Source organism: Alnus glutinosa, chromosome 10, assembly GCF_958979055.1.
Source record: "Alnus glutinosa chromosome 10, dhAlnGlut1.1, whole genome shotgun sequence".
NCBI classification, from domain to species: Eukaryota; Viridiplantae; Streptophyta; class Magnoliopsida; order Fagales; family Betulaceae; genus Alnus; species Alnus glutinosa.
In genome coordinates, this window is record NC_084895.1 from 14,005,995 (window position 1) to 14,022,624 (window position 16,630).

General features: G+C 31.5%; 2 protein-coding genes and 1 pseudogene across 3 annotated transcripts in view; 1 reads left to right on the forward strand and 2 right to left on the reverse strand.

The window, feature by feature from the left end:
- LOC133880576 (mRNA cap guanine-N7 methyltransferase 2-like) overlaps positions 1–16,630 on the reverse strand; it is a 101,498-nt gene that overhangs the window by 11,042 nt on the left and 73,826 nt on the right. The window lies entirely within an intron of this gene.
- On the forward strand, positions 2,782–11,956 carry LOC133880275 (uncharacterized). 2 transcript variants are annotated; one of them, XM_062319196.1, is made up of 4 exons: positions 2,782–3,071; positions 10,682–10,801; positions 11,371–11,548; positions 11,879–11,956. In XM_062319196.1, exons 1-3 carry the CDS (start codon positions 2,865–2,867, stop codon positions 11,533–11,535), a joined length of 492 nt encoding a protein of 163 aa, XP_062175180.1. In that variant the 5' UTR covers positions 2,782–2,864; the 3' UTR covers positions 11,536–11,548; positions 11,879–11,956. The 2 variants fall into 2 exon arrangements, with proteins under 2 accessions (XP_062175180.1, XP_062175179.1); XM_062319195.1 differs by lacking the exon at positions 11,879–11,956 and having other exon boundaries at positions 11,371–11,650.
- On the reverse strand, positions 12,746–15,899 carry LOC133879770 (dihydrolipoyllysine-residue acetyltransferase component 1 of pyruvate dehydrogenase complex, mitochondrial-like; annotated as a pseudogene).

Here is a 16,630-nt window from a genome sequence, read left to right on the forward strand (position 1 = left end):
TGACAGCTATAACCTGCTGATTCAAACAGGTGCTTGGTACTCCTGTTGGAGGTAAGGAATACAAAGACGAAGCTTTGCTAGGAGGGTGAAGGAAAACTTGCATGCACATATCTCATACCAGCAGTAGCTTCCCCGCGGTATGATTGATGATGTTTCATTACGAATTAAACATAAGCTCATACAAATCCAGCTTTAATATGTTAGATTAAGAATAAACTCAGAGTCTAACTAAACAAGTAATTAGATTATGATATCTGTTTTCCTTCTTCAAATTCTTATAGGATTATGTGGCCATTGTGTTCGACAGCTTTTGTGCTAATGTCGTGGTTGATGGGTGACTAGTAACCTTGGACTATGGGACATTGATGGTAAGTAATTGCTTCATGGGTGTAATCAGTTTGCTGCTATAATTCTGTTCCAGAGAGTTTATCTAGCTTATATTTAGAAATTTATATTATAGACTGAAAAGTTGGTAAAAATTAGGCATCAGCAACTTTAATTAGATTTTTTTTCAACCACACACACCCTTTAGATGTACTTAACGAAGTTGGTGAATACAGGATATGAGGATTATAACTGGTTGAGGCCTTTGAGCTACAGAGGTGCATATGTTTTTTTTGTTGGCCTTCTCTCCTATCAGCAAAGCCTGCTATGAAATGAAAATATCTCCAAGAAGGTTTTTCATCAAAATCCAATGGACATTTGTTCTTAATTTCTTTGGTTAATTTATGGGTAATTCTCCAGTATTAGTTAGTCTAACACATCTATTTCTTGGCTTTCAATGAATTCCTGAGTAGTGGCATTACGCTCCAACTGTGCCCAATTGTGCTTGTAGGAACCAAACTTGGTATGGATTAATTTTACTACTCGAAACATTTCAATCTTAACATGCCAATACAAGCCAATTTAAATTTAACCATGCAAGTTTGGATATGATCAGATGTACGGGGAGACAAGCAGTATTTGATTGATCATCTTGGCGCTACATCAATGATCTTGCAGTTGGCTGTTGTTTGGAAAGAGGATTGTCGACCAAAAGAGGGAGGAAAATTCATATGTTATTGAAATGAAGGGTGATTGAGATACAAAATGATATTTAGTGCAGATTTTTTTTTATGAGGACTCACAGCAGTTGCCTGTCTAGATTTTAGTCATTTCAAATTCATTGAGACCTGAATTATTAGTTTGATATATATATATATATATATATATATATATATATATATATTTTTTTTTTTTCTAAGTTTCTGGGTATACATGTAGTATTCCCAAATAGATCGAAGATATCTTCTTAACTTTGAGTTCATAATTCTTGTTTATTTTGCACTTTTGCAATATCCATTTATTAGCTTGTAGTATCATTTACTTGATATAATCATGAGGTGAACTGAAGAGGAGCCTATACTTGATATACATTTTGTGTAATTCAAATTTCACAATGAGCAGATTTTCTTGAAAGATTTGTTTTCTTCTCTTCAAATTTTCTTCACAGTGAGCAGATTGTCCGAATCCCATCAACATCTAGACCATAGATGCTGAAACTGCGATTTGTAAATGTCTTGAAATTTGCTTCAAGGAAAGTATGAGGGAAAAGGATTACGACTTCAATTAACCAGAATGGAAACAATTGCTAGGCATAGGTCACATGTCAGATTTATTGAATAGAAAAAATAACAGTACTAATAATATGTGATTCCATCCTTGTTATGTTCATTTTTCTAACAGATTGTTTGAAAAATATATGCTTTGTTGGACAATACTTTTTGGGATTTTTGCTTTTTAGCAAAAAAGTAAAGAGTATTATTAACAAACAACTTCAAACATAAAACATTTAAAAATTACTTTCGTTTTTTGCCTCGTTTGAAATCCCCTTTCCCCTTCCCTTTCCTTTGGAATTTTTTTTTAATGATTGAAAAATAAGATTGATGTGATATAAAGTTGAAATAATTTATATGGAAAAGTGAGAAAATTTTGTATTGTAGTGAGTTTTTTATTTAAAAAGTAATAAAAAAATGTTGATGTGATATAAAAAGTGAAAAAATTTAAGAATGTTTTGAAATTGATGTTTTTTGGGAGAAGTGAAAAGAAGGGGAGGGGAGGGGAAATGGGATTTCAAATGGTGCCAAATTTATGTCATATCAGAATATTTTTTCAGCAAAAAAAAGAAAACAAAAAAACATTATCTAAAAAGTTTTATCAAAATGAATTTAGCACCCTGAAAAATTCAAAAAAAGAAAAGAAAATAAAGTCTATATGGCGTGATCCTCATTTAATACATGAAAATCAGATTTTTGGTTGAGAGACCATACCACATAGACTTGGGGAATGGGGATGGTGAGTATAACTCAATTACTCAGGGCCAAAGGGTCTTTTTTTTGGCTTTTTTCATTTCTTATCATTTTCTTAGGGAAAAAAGAAAATTTTCATATCCAATCTACACGAAAAATTATCCAAAATGGATGGAAGAAATTATTTGGTATCGTTTTCAAATCTTAAAAATTTAATTGACAAAATTAGAAATCCAAAGAATTAAATTATAAAACCTCAAATCACACAGGTTATTTTGATCTTTTGATCTTATTTTTTGTCATATATTTTTGAACTTCTTAAAATTTTAATTACTATTTTTTTAAACTAAAAATAGTTTTAAGTTTTTACTATCTCAGTATCTATTATTTGTAAAATACAATAAATTAGAAAAATAAAATTATTTTAAAGATCATATACCACAACGATAAACTCTAATTAAATAAAATACTCCTCTATAGGATCACGTGACCTCCGACAAGTTCCCGTCCTGTTTGTGTTGTTTATGTATTAATCTAATAATCTATTATTTTATTCATTGCAATCGGCAAAGCAGAATGGCGACAGGGAAAATCAGCCGCCGGCGAGATCGAGCTGAGACCCTTGTGGAAGCAGCGCTTCTAGTCCTCAACACAGCGGACCCATTCGAGAAGGCGCAGCTCGGCGACTCAGTCGCTTCTCAGTGGCTCCAGGGGGCCATCACTCAGCCCTACGACCCGTCTCTGGCCCTCCCCGTCCCAGATCGCCCCGCCACGCTCTCCAACGTACGTGCACTTCAACTCCCTCAAATGCTTTCTTTGAATATCCTATCACTAATGATATAATAAATATATAATCATATTATAAGAATTCTAAAGCCCAAAAGCCACTGCCTCTTTACTCGAATATTCCGTATATATAATATTTTAAGATTTGGTGTTTTTTTTTTTTTTTGAAAGGAGATTTGGTGTTTTAATATTATTGTATCCAAGGATGTGAAAATGGGTATATCTTATGGCTATCTATCGATTCAGTCTTCCCATTGAAGCAAATTATCAAGATCGATCTCTGGCTTTTGGGTTGGATATCTATGTACTTTCAGCGTAAAACCATTTCCGAAAATTGTTTTCTCCAATTTTAGATATTTGGGGCAACTGAAAATAGTAGATATAATAGTCTTTCATGTAGATAAAATAGTCTTATATTTTCCAGGCACCCAAATTATATAATTTTTTTATAAGTAAATCAATTTTTTAAAGCACATAGGTCACAACCCATGTACACAAAAGAATATACAAAAGAAACACCCACTTAAAGAGAGGGAAAGGAACCATCCATCTATAGAGTTTTGAACAATATATCTTTTAATGCTATCACCGTTCTCAGAGTTTTCAAAACTTCGAAAATTTCGTTCTCTCCAGATACACCATATCACGCAATGGGGAGCCATCCACTAAGCTTCTAAGTTACGATGACTACCAAACTAGCCAATAACTCCACCACCCTATTGGGCATTACCCACCCTTCCTCGAAAACACAAAACTGATACCCACAATTCTCTAGCAATTCCGCAATGGTGCAAAAGATGATCGATGGATTCCACATTGTTCTTGGACATGTAACACCAATCTATCACTATTATGTGCCTCTGTCTTAGATTATACAAGTTTGGTATCCTCCCTAATGCTGCTGTCCATACAAAGAAAGCTATTCTTGTAAGTAGGGGTGTAAACGAGCCGATCTTGAGCGAGTATTCCTCGTTCGAGCTCGGCTCGTTTTTTTTTTTTGTTTGGCTCGAGCTCGAGCTCGAACTCGGGACGAGCCTATATTTTGTGTTCGAGCTCGGCTCGCCAGGGTGAGATTCATGTGCGAGATCGAACTCGAGTTCGAGTATTTTGGCCGAGCTCGAACTCGGGTACTCGGCTCGAGCTCGGCTCAAGTAGAATTATTTAATTTAATGGTCGCAATCAAAAAATAAACAAATTTTATTAATGATAATTTTACCAAATTTAATACATATATAATCAACTAAACTTACAATCAAAATTTAAACAAATACAAATCAAATTAATATACAATCAAAGAAACGAAAGACCAGGGTAACAATGATACCACGATCAAGTATCTTGAGTCGCTTGTGAAAAGTGTATAGACTTACTGCAATGCCCGGTACAAAAAGCTTAAGAGGCAAAAGATGCACCTTCAGAAAAGAAGCAGCAGGAGAGAGAGAGAGAGAGAGAGAGAGAGAGAGAGAGAGAGAGAGAGAGAGAGAGAGAGAGAGAGAGAGAGAGAGAGAGAGAGAGAGAGAGAGAGAGAAGGAGCATTTGTCATACAAATGGGGCCTGTTTCAGTGGTTCGATCTGGTCATTCTTGGTCGATCTGGTGGGGGTGACGGTGGAAGGTTGAAGGTTGAAGAAAGAAAAGAAAATAAGAAGTAATGAAGCTGTGAGGGAGAACTGAGAAGAAAGAAAGGAGACATGAAAAGTGTTTTTTTTTTTTTTTTAATTTTATTTTATTTTGTTTCTGAACGATTTTGGAAGAAGAGATTTGCAATTTATCCCCTCCACGCGTGTGTAGATTAAATCGGCCATATATGTAATATTGACCGTTCAATACAATTACTTATTGCAAGATTTAATTTAATTCGTTTGATCATATCAGTGAGAGTGAGCTCATGACTATTCGAAACACCATAACAAATCTATTGTAAAACATGCATTACAGCTGTAAAACACTTTAAAAAAAATGGACGGTTAAGATTTCACTCAAATAATTGGACGGCCAAATGTTTCTCAAAAAATGTGTTTTTAATATGTAGGTTGCAGATTTTGGTCAGTCAAATCGCGTGAAAATAGGGATTCAAATTTATTTTCCAATATGCGTCTATGTAGATGAAATCAATCCCATTTGCGATCCTAATCGTTCATCATAATTTTAGAAAACCAGATTAATATAATTCGTTGGATTAGATCAGTGAAAGTAGGCTCATCGAGACAAGGAACACCATATAACTCTCACTTATAAATATGTGTTACAGCTGTAAGCCATGTTCTCCATCCAACGACTATAATTTAATCAAGGAAAATCGAATGGTTGAGATTTCATAGAATAAGGTCAATTTTTCGAGAAAAAAAAACGCTGTCAGCGCATCGTTTCGCGTGTATGCGTTTTGAAAGTTGTATTTTTTGATTTTGAAAGATTATCATCTGTATGTGCGTCTCACCGTCTACAGTGGGATCTACTCTCAAAACGATATCCTAACTGTTGATTTAAATTTGCCTTTTGATGATTCAATCTAAGTCTTTGGATCTGATCAATGATAGTGAGCTCATAAATATGCAGAACACTATATAATTATCACGTAAAAATCAAAGGTCACCATTAATACATTAAATTTGTATTTATTATGATTAGTACAATTTTCGGGAAATGTTTTTAATGCAATTCAATAATAAATTTTTATGTTTAGGTTTAAATTCATGCGATTTTTGAAAAAATTAAAATAATGTTTGAAATTTTAATGCTGTGTGACTTTTGGAAAGAATTTTTTTTACAAAACCAAGGGGCTAATTATACGGAAATTTGCAAGAAATTTGATTGCAATTTAATGCAAAGTTTGAATTTTGAAAAATTTAAATTAAATTGTTTTATTAAAAAAAAATATTTTACCTTTACATTTTGTCTTGAAATTTAAAAAATTCAAGAATTAACGAAATCATGTAACTATGAGAAAAGAATTTTCACAATCATGACAAAAAAAATCACAAAAAAAAATATATCTTAAGGATAATTAAGGAAAGTTCCATTGTAAAATATTTAATTTTTTAAAAATAATTAAATTTTAGTTTATTATGTTAATTTGGTCAATCTCATTCTCATATTTGTATTGGTCAAGATCCTATATAATTCTAAGATTCCATTTTAATATCAAATAATATTTGAAATCAATAATGCATTAAATTTTTATTTATTTTGATTTAAGCGATTTTAGGGGAATGTGTTTAATGCAATTAAATAATAGAGTTTTAGGTTTAGGTCGTTAATTAATGTGATTTTTGAAAGAAATTATAATATTTTTTATAAATTTTAATACCCTAGGCCTGTGACTTTTGGAGGGAAGATTTTTACACGATTAAAGGCTAGCAGATTATAAGAGATATTTGAGTGAAACTTAATGCAAAATTTGTATTAAAAAAATTAGACTTAAATTGTTTCATTAAATGAATTTTCCTTTCCCTTTTGGTTTTGTCTTACGATTTAAAAATAATTATTTTTTTTAAAAAAAAATCATCGAGAGAGATCATGCAAGTAGGAGAAATAGAATTTTTAAAAAAAAATACATTTCTCTTTTGGATAATTAAGGAAAGTTTGATTATAAAATCTTTAATTAAAAATTTGAAATTTTATTTGAAAGAAGGAAAACTTAATTTGTTACGTGGATTTGATCAATCCATGCAATTTGGCAATTTCCATTATTTGCATTTACCAAATCTTTTATAATTCTAAGATTCCAATTTAATATCAAATAATATTTGAAATCAATTATGCATTAAATTTGTATTTAATTTCTTATGAACTTGGACTTTTAATGATAAAATACATTTATTTTCCTTATCAAGTGATCCAATTGGTTGAATTGTGTTTGATTATGTTACTTTGAGCACATACTTAATTGTTTAATATGCATAGTTTCCTTTATGATTACATGACATATACTTATAATAATGTGATTATATGAATTCAAACTTATAGCTTATTTTTTAAGTATATATTTATGAATTATGATACAACAATTCATAATCTAGATACTTACATACTTAATATAGATATAATGATTGTATCATATTATATGATCTAGATCAAATAAAAATGTATTATCATTTGATCTTTGATCTTAAAATTTGAGGTAACGATTCAAGTATATAATGATGAAAAATTGTAACAATAGTCAATATAAATATTAACTAACATATATTTAGTTAAATAACATTAAAAATTATAATTATGATATAATCATATGGTCCTATATATCTAATGATAATATTTTTTTGTATTCTAATGATCATAATACTTAGATAATTTAATTTAATTTTATTTTATTTTTTGATTATATGAACCACATTATCATTGTGTATGAATAATATTATTACGTGTCGGAATTGTGATTATATCATATAATTAATGTGAATTCATACTTACGTATGTAATCTATATACTTTATTATTGTATCTAAGTATCTAGATATTTAATCATTGTATTAGTATGAAGTTCTATACTTCTATGACATTATGTGGCTATAATTTATACTTGTGCCTAATTTTTCTCTGTGTTTGTGTGTGTATGTAATATTTTTTAAATTATGATCTAAGCACTATCATATGATCTTAAACAAAAAAGTATTATCATTTGATTTTTGGCACTAAAAAAATTGAAACAATAGTCAATATAAATACTAATTAACTTATATTAAGTTAAAACATTAACAATGATAATTATTATATTATCATATTATTCATATGGTCCTAAATATATAATGATAACACTTCTTCTTCTTTTTTAGATCATATCTAACAGTTATATAGCATAAAAAGTCTATTGATCATATTAATTAAATCATATCTAACAGTTATATAGCATAATGTTATATCATATAATCTAAATTATAATGATAATACCTAGCTAACTTGTGATTATAATTAATATATTGGTGATTTCAATCCCAATAACTTAATTTGGGATTATAGGAATCACATTGTCATTATATATTAATAATATGATTAAGTTTCAGAAGTGTCACTATATCATATGATTAATGTGAATTCATACTTACGTATGTAATTTATATACCTAGTCATTGTATTTAAATGCTACTAATAATTATGCTTAATCAGTGTATCAGTGTATGAGTATATCTAAGTATCTAAATACTTAACAATTATATTAGTATGAATTTGTATACTTATATGACACTATGTACTTATAATTTATACTTATAACTTAATTTATAATTATATATGTATATATATATTTATGATTATGAATTATGAATCATATGATTCATATCATATCCTTGATTTATGAGATTATCTATGAATCTATGATAAGTAATTAAGTACGATCATTATGAGTCATAAATCATAATTCATAACTATCTATTAATAATACTAATATCATATAATCATACGATATAAGTATTATCATATAATAACATATTTAATATATTAACATGATCTAACAATCCGTATGATCTTAGATCTTGAATTAAGTAATGTAATGATTATTAAATATTAAATGATAATATTTGTAACATATAATAAAGTGATTACATGTCATATGCCAAAATTTTATATTATTATATGATCATATAGTTCTATAATCCTATTATATTACATGAATAACATGATTAAGTATCTGGATTATCATTATATCATATGATTAACAATTAAGTATTGATACTGATATACACATAACCAATTAATATATACTGACTAATGACTATTGTTATTTGTTACTTAATTTATACTTACATATAGTATATTGTTTATTAATATATTATATGATAAAAATAAGCTATATATTAACAAATTAATATATATATATATATATACGAGTCGAGCCTTAATGAACGAGTCGATCCTTATACGAGCGAGTTCACGAGCTTTAATCGAGTCGAGCCGAGTTTATACGAGTTTTGCATCATTTAATAATCAAGCCTAATTTCGTGTTCACGAGTAGCTCATTTAATAATCGATTCGAGCACGAGTCGAGTTTATTCGAGCCGATCTCGAGTAAGCTCACGAGTAGCTCAGCTCGTTTACACCCCTACTTGTAAGCGCCTTATTTTTTCATATGCTCTTCCAAGGGAAAGAAAAACAGCAGGGGGCTTGGCGCATGATAGAACACGCCGAAAGATATATGCCCATCTCCTCTGTTCAACATGATAGAGTACAAGAGGTTGAAGAAAGAGGGTGACCATCTGTAACTCCAAATCATGTACGGGTCTGGTAAAGGTGATAATCCATTGACAGATGTTCGCCACCACCATATGGCCTGCCACTGAGGCCTTCTTAAAGCTGTCAATCCTATATAACACTAGGAAAGCTTCTTTCAGGGTCTGATCTCCATACCAGACATCATACAAAATCGAATATTAAGCCTATATATCTCCCACCTCATATCTAACAAATCTAGAAAAATCTCTCTATTCCCTCCTAATGTTTTTTCCACACACCCACCCCATAGGACCCATGCATTTAAAAGTATATAAATAAAAGAATCTCTCAACAAAAAGAGGCACATCAAGACTTGCTATTTTAATGTAGAGCATTTGGAGAGAAATGAATTGTCGACTCTTTGAGGATAGCGAGACCAATGTGTTGTTCCTTAAATCCTCATTTTTGAAATCTCTTTTGGATTGAGTTATTGTATATATTCCCAATTTTCTGTCAGGGACTCTAGTATATCTGATTTGTTTTATTGATTGTAGTAGCAGTTAAGGCCTCAACTCTCTTGTTTACTCTTCCTGTACGAGGGATCTGCCTTTGTTTTTTTTAATAAAATAATTATTCATAAAGAAAAAGGTATCTCTCAACAAAAAGGCAGAAAGTTTGAAAGTTTGCAACTTTCTTTCATATGATACAAAATAAAATGATATTTTATCCTTTGTTCTCTTATTTGTTTTCATTTAAAAGCTTGTGGAGATCTCCATCATTATTCTTCTATGTTCCACTTCATTCTCTTTAAGATTGCTAGTGATTATATAATACAATATAACAAAATCATAGGAATTTTAAATTAAAACCAGTCAAGCTGAGATACAAAAATTTCGTTGTTTTTAAGGAGATTGAAACCTTTTGCGGTTATCGAAACCCTAAAACCAGTAGTAGACATTGTCTTTTGACTTGTCCCATCAGGATACAACAGTTTAATTGTTTGTCGAATGACTTAAAGTAATTTTACAATAAAATAATAATTGGGTTCAAACCTCCATTAAAGATGCATATTTCTTTCCTGAAACATTCTCAAGTATATTAATTTATGATCTATAAATGACTTGGTGTGTCTATACATTACATTGAGAGATGATACAAGTGGGTATATTTATATTCTTATTGGACTCTTCCAAATAATTAAGAACCATGACCATTTTGCAAAAATAATAAGTTCATTATTCACATGGTGGAAGGTTTTAAAGTTGATTGGGAGTTAATGTTGATTCAACCGCTAACTCTCAATTAAAAATTGAAATTCGCACAACTATTCATATAATTTTTACCATATTAAAAAATCTGATTAATAGACATTTATAACACTAAAATGTACTTGCATATCCCATGCCCATTTGCTACTTTATGCTAACTGTTCAATGAAATACATCAATGAATCTTTTGTGCAGGTTAAGTTGGTGTCACCGAGTCTCATGCCGAAGCTTGGAAAAGCAGGTAGCTTGCAGAGTAGGCAGGCCATTGTGCATAGTCTTGTGCACACTGAGAGCTGGGCTATTGACTTGTCTTGGGTACTTTTTCTTTAACTTGTCTCCTTATGAGGTTATATTAAGGGAGTTCTTTTATATAACACTTCCTTTTTGGAGTGTCCTTAAACTGTTTTTGCATAACCCAGAAGTGTAGTACTACACAAATTATGTATAGAAGAAACTTTGAAGGGTAAACACATGGAGAAGCATCCAAGTTTGGATTTTGATAACACATTTTGAGACACCAACTTACACAAAAATAATTAAATCTACTTTGGACCCAACAAATACGAGATTAATCACTCACTTCTATTGTTATTATCCAATATGGAATTCTATGGTATCTGAAACTCTAATATATTGAAAACATAGCTTTTGAAAATACACTTGCAAACTCTTTTTTCTTTTTTTTTTTTTCTTTTTTCCTTCTCCTTCTTCATATTCATTTTGTTTTTACATGTCAAAACTGAATGTGAGGCAACCGCCCCTCATTTATTCATATACATGTTCATGTACGTCGTCTATTCTCTTGTAGATGCATTAATTTCTTATTGTATCTATCTCTTGTGTTGTCTCTTATATATCTGTCATGTAAATCTGTAATTTTATAGGATATAATAGCTCGCTTTGGTAAGCAAGCTGCAATGCCAAGAGACTTCTTCACCGATTTTGTTAAGGTGGCTAAGGATAAGGGCCGACACTTCACTCTCCTTGCAGAACGGTTAGAGCTGCTGGGTTCTTTTTATGGAGCATTACCAGCTCACGACGGCCTCTAGGACTCTGCTACTGGTACTTCCAATGATCTCTTAGCACATCTGGCAGTTGAGCATTGTGTGTCCATGAGGTGTTTTTTCCTTACCAACTTTCTTAATTTAAAATGAATTCATTTGGACCAACATGGTTTAAATTTTTCATTACAACATATATGACTTTTGAGTCATCACTTGGTGGAGTCAAGCTATATCTTTCGTTCAGAAGGATCTAGTTTTCACAAATTTAGTTTCTAATTAATGAACTTAGGCTATCAGTATTGCTATTTAAAGCATATGGAAATTGATTTTTTTTTTTTTTTTTTTCACACATACATCTGCTGGTAAAAACCCATTGTCCTGATTGCAGGCATTGAAGAAATGGAGCCATAGTTACAAATCATGCAACTTGGTTCAGGATTTTTGACCCACACTTCTACTTGACAGACTGAGACTTCCACTATTGCACAAAAAAATAGCCCTCCATGATACTTAATAAACATAAAATTACTAGCTTTTTTATTCATAAATATGCTAAACAAAAGCAACTTTTTGTCAAAAAAAAAAAAAATAAAAATTACATAATAAGACTTTAAACGAACTCAGAAAGGGTGTAGCCCAAGTGGATGGGAAGTACACAAGAGGCATGCAAAAACCCAATTTGTAATTTTTTGCAGAAAATATTAGTTTTCATGCGACAAAGCAGTTGAGTTTTTAATTCTTCCTCCTAAGACTTGGATTAGACTTCTTTCTTCAGGGGGTGTGTGTACCACTTTGATACAAATTCCCTCGCCTACATAAAATGGTTCATGTCAAGACAAGTCAATGAAATCTATCCCACCTACTAAGAATCATTGATAGAATCCTCTTTCTTTATATTTTTCAATGTAAAACAAAGACCATAGGATTGATTGTAGGAGACACGTTTTTTGTCAATATTGACCGTGGTTCTCTTAGACTTCTACCCTTGACCTTGGGGTGTGTCCGGAGCAGTCAATAATCTTCTCTAGACCATCTTATCCATCTTATTCTTATAATGTCCCCCATAAGTTGCCACCTCTGACTTCTCATGAAAGCAATTTTAGTCTTTATCCCTTTCTCACGATCCTAACTTACATTATAGTCATGTAGATTATTGAATGTTTAGTAGTCTTGGCCCTACACATTTTCTTTTAATTTGACAAGTACCCATCAACTACACAAAAACATTGTTAAACCATCAGATATATATTGGGCATCAGTAATAATCTCGAATGCGGTATTGTATTCTCTTTACCTATCTTCCAAGATCCACAAGACAGAAAAAGGCACCATAAACAGAAAGAACATTGCTCAAATCTAATTACCATTAACATACCTTGCGAATTTGACTATTGGGAAGATCTTCGAAAGAATCTGACTGCTTCAAGTGAGATCTAGTATCTGGTGAAACTATGGGAGAAGCTTTTAGCGTGGTTTGAGGTGATGCAGGTGCCTTCTCTTCAGATGAAGAGACTTTTGAAGATCCTTTTCCTGCCTTAATTGCAGCTAAAACATCCCCCTTCAGCAGCGTACCATGAGAACTGGATGCCTTTAATGTTGATGAATCCAATCCATATTCTGTAATTAGTAACTTTGCAGATGGACTGATCCTTGCAACACTTGTTTTTTGAGCTTTAGCTTCATTTTTTGTTATTTCCTCTTTGATTCCGAAACCACTGCTAGCACTATTTTTTACTGTTCCAATATCAGCTGGATCCTCAACCTTGAAAACAACGGGCGAAGTGTTTTCATATGGTGCAAGTGGCTAGAATTCTAATAAATTGTTTAAGGGATAAAATTTCCATAAAGTAACAGTGCTGGAAGAAACTATAACCACTAATCAATTAATAGCACCTTGTACATTAATTTTCTCTTTTAAGGCAACAAGATAAATTAAAACTTAGATCACAACAATCTCAGCCCTTACAGGTACAGACTGCAACAATTCGCACCCTTACAGGTGCCTTACTGCCAAGCTATAATACCTTAGCTGCAAGTTGCTAAGGTGAAAAGCAAGTTATACAACTATACAAGCATTAACACTTACTGTTACTGCAATAGGTTGTCTCACAGCTACATCCTTTGAACCTTCAGGTGCTAGTATCTACAGCCAACATTCCACTTTAAATGTAAGCAAAAGTGTAAAAAGAAACCTATAAAGAGCTTCATCAATAACAATTCCGGAATTTTTTCATCAAGAAGAAAAAACTGGAACTACCATTAGTACCAAATGTTGTAAATTCAAGGTTGAAGCCATGATTATTTATATTTCAACTTGATTAAAATCACTATTATGGACACATAGAATCTAGGTCTAACAACATTGTCAATGTCCTCCTCACATTGAGTAGACATGCAAAGAAGTAATAAACATGTTGGTGATCTAGACTACAAGTAAATAAATATCATGTTAAGACACGAGCTATGTCACTTTCATATTTAGTGTCACCTCTACAACTACAAACCTAGGATAAGGAAAGAATATTACCCACTCTTCAAGACATTCAAATTCAAGGGTAGCTTTGTCTGTCTCTATCTCACATATTACGTCACCCACTTCTATCTGTCAGTTTGAGTAAATGATCAAAAGACGTTTAATGCAACATTAAGCATTGAAAAAAATGACCTTGTCTCTCTCCACCAAATCAGAAGCAAAAAGTAGTTACACTGGCAGATTTAAGACCTTATATCAAACACAACTGACCTTGTCTCCTTTCTTTCTCCACTTCGCAACGTTTCCTTGATTCTTTGTATACATATAAAAGCAACATTAAGCATCTACCAGAGGAAGAAAACTTTGCCCAATAATCTGAGCAGAAAATGATATACAATCTTCCTTACCATAGTTGGGGCCGGGATAATGCTGGCATGTTAAGAACAACATGAGGGATAATGCTGGCACCTTGTCCTTATGTTTCACATTCAGATTTGAGGATTTGTCCTCTCTGACCTCAGATCCACCTGCCATAGTAGCAGTGACATTTTGGATATCATCTGGATCCTCAACCTAGTAACCCACAAAACTTAGTTTTTACAACAATTTAAGTATCTGAATGGTAAATACTGAAACAAAGAAAGACATTGAAACCTTAGTGTCACATATTAAGAATTGAGGTCAACACCATTTTTAACGAAAAAAAAAAAAAAAAAGTTTCTAGAAGATATTTGATAAAAAAACAGATTTTAAAATATATCAGATACTGTAAAAGCATAGTACTTGAACAATCTTTAGCTTTTGCATATAAATTAATAAAATAAGTTCTAATTGTAGCCTAAAACTAAAATAAGAAAGGAGGAGGAGAGACAAAAGAATTTTGAACTAACAGAATTCAAAATAATTATAATTTTCCCAAAATGTTTTCCAATATCTTTACAAAATGAAATATGTCCCCTACATTGAAATCAACGGTAGATGGCTTTCCATGAAAACAAAAGGAAACCATTGATAAAGGATTATCATAGCTTACCGTTATTGCAATAGGTTGTCCAACAGGTACATCCTTTGAACCTTCAGGTACCAAAATCTTAGCCAGAAATCTGCAGAATTTAACCCGTACAAGAACCAATGCATAAAGCATTTTAGGATGGATCAGATTTTGCTATCTTTAAGTAGTTCTAATCAACATATTGTAGTTGGAAAAAAAAAAACGATAGAAGGATAAAAGGGATATAGAGGAAAGTGTTTGCAAAATAAATGAAGGGAAAGATGACTAATCAATAAAGAAAACATTCTTCTTGTCAATGCCAAATCAAACATCTGATGTGAAGACTGGTACTACACAATGTCTTTCTCCAATGACTGGTGTGCAACATAGAAAATAAACATTACCCCTCTTCAAGACAATCAAACTCAAGAGTAGCTTTGTCAGTCTCCATTTTGCATAGTACATCACCCACCTCTATCTGTTAGATTAAATCAACGGTCAGGATGACACAAATTCACTAATGAAGTTAACAAATTGATCCCCACTACATCAAGAGGAAGGATTTATTTTTCAACAGTTATCTTTAAGAACATTAAGCTGAACATAACTTAGCTTTAAACTCTAAGAATTATATGAAACTTTTGGTATAACTGACCTTATCTCCTTCTTTCTTCCTCCATTTCACAATATTACCTTGATTCTGCATGAAAGAGTGACAATTAGGATCACAAAATTTCTTGGAAGAAAGAAAGAAAGAAAAATACGATGAAAAGTATGAATAACATTTAAAATCAATTCCTTCTCGCATATTTTTTTGCATGTCTTACCATTGTAGGAGGCAGAGCTGGCATATGGAGTATTGTATGTGGTGGATCTGCAGTAAAAGTCCACTTGGTGATAAAAGTCATAATTAATGATAAAACACACGATTAAGTATGTACAGCAGATATATTTCATCATTTTATCAAAACCTGTAAAACTGTACCACAAGAAGTAAAAACTATACAGTAAAAGTAAAAGTAAATGGAGTGCAACTGTACAAAATTGTGGAAACAACTTCTACATTACCTCGTAATTAAGAAATAAACTTATCATTAAATATATGAAGAAAAAAAATACATCATTGTACTTGGAAGTAATGTCCACTGGGAGAAGTGTAAACCACAAATTTCATGTTCTTAAAATATATAGAGCATTAAGGCATAATTTGCTGTTGATAATTTGTATAGAGATAATAGCTTCACCAAAGAAAGGCTTTCACTAATATGCAGTACTCTATATTGGTTGTAACAGTAATCACTTGTATCTGGAGATGTATAACAGATAGGGCTGTAGGAGCTTATAAAATGCCGAAAGTAAACCACCTGAAAAATAAGAAACTCTTGAACATCAACTTATTGTCTTAAACTAAGGCAACCTAGCCTATAATAAATGACATAGAAGTTAGAAGATCAAAATATAATCCTACTATAAACTTTAGGCACAATCTCCATTTAATTGAAAATTCTATTTGAATTAATGAGCAAAAAGTCCAGTCAAACTGGAGCACAAAGTGAAATGCATCCCAAAAATTGTGCACATCTAAACTCTGAAGGGTGAACCAATCTAATATCTCATTGTGTTTTTATTTCAATCTAATCTAATTAAACAACATTAGGAATTGATATTTAGAGTGG

Excerpts from the sequence above, each read along its gene's own strand:
- LOC133880275 (XM_062319196.1), top strand. The coding sequence starts at position 2,865 with ATGGCGACAGGGAAAATCAGCCGCCGGCGAGATCGAGCTGAGACCCTT. Across the intron at positions 3,072-10,681 it reads GCCCCGCCACGCTCTCCAAC|GTTAAGTTGGTGTCACCGAG; the intron begins GTACGTGCACTT and ends TCTTTTGTGCAG. Across the intron at positions 10,802-11,370 it reads GGGCTATTGACTTGTCTTGG|GATATAATAGCTCGCTTTGG; the intron begins GTACTTTTTCTT and ends GTAATTTTATAG.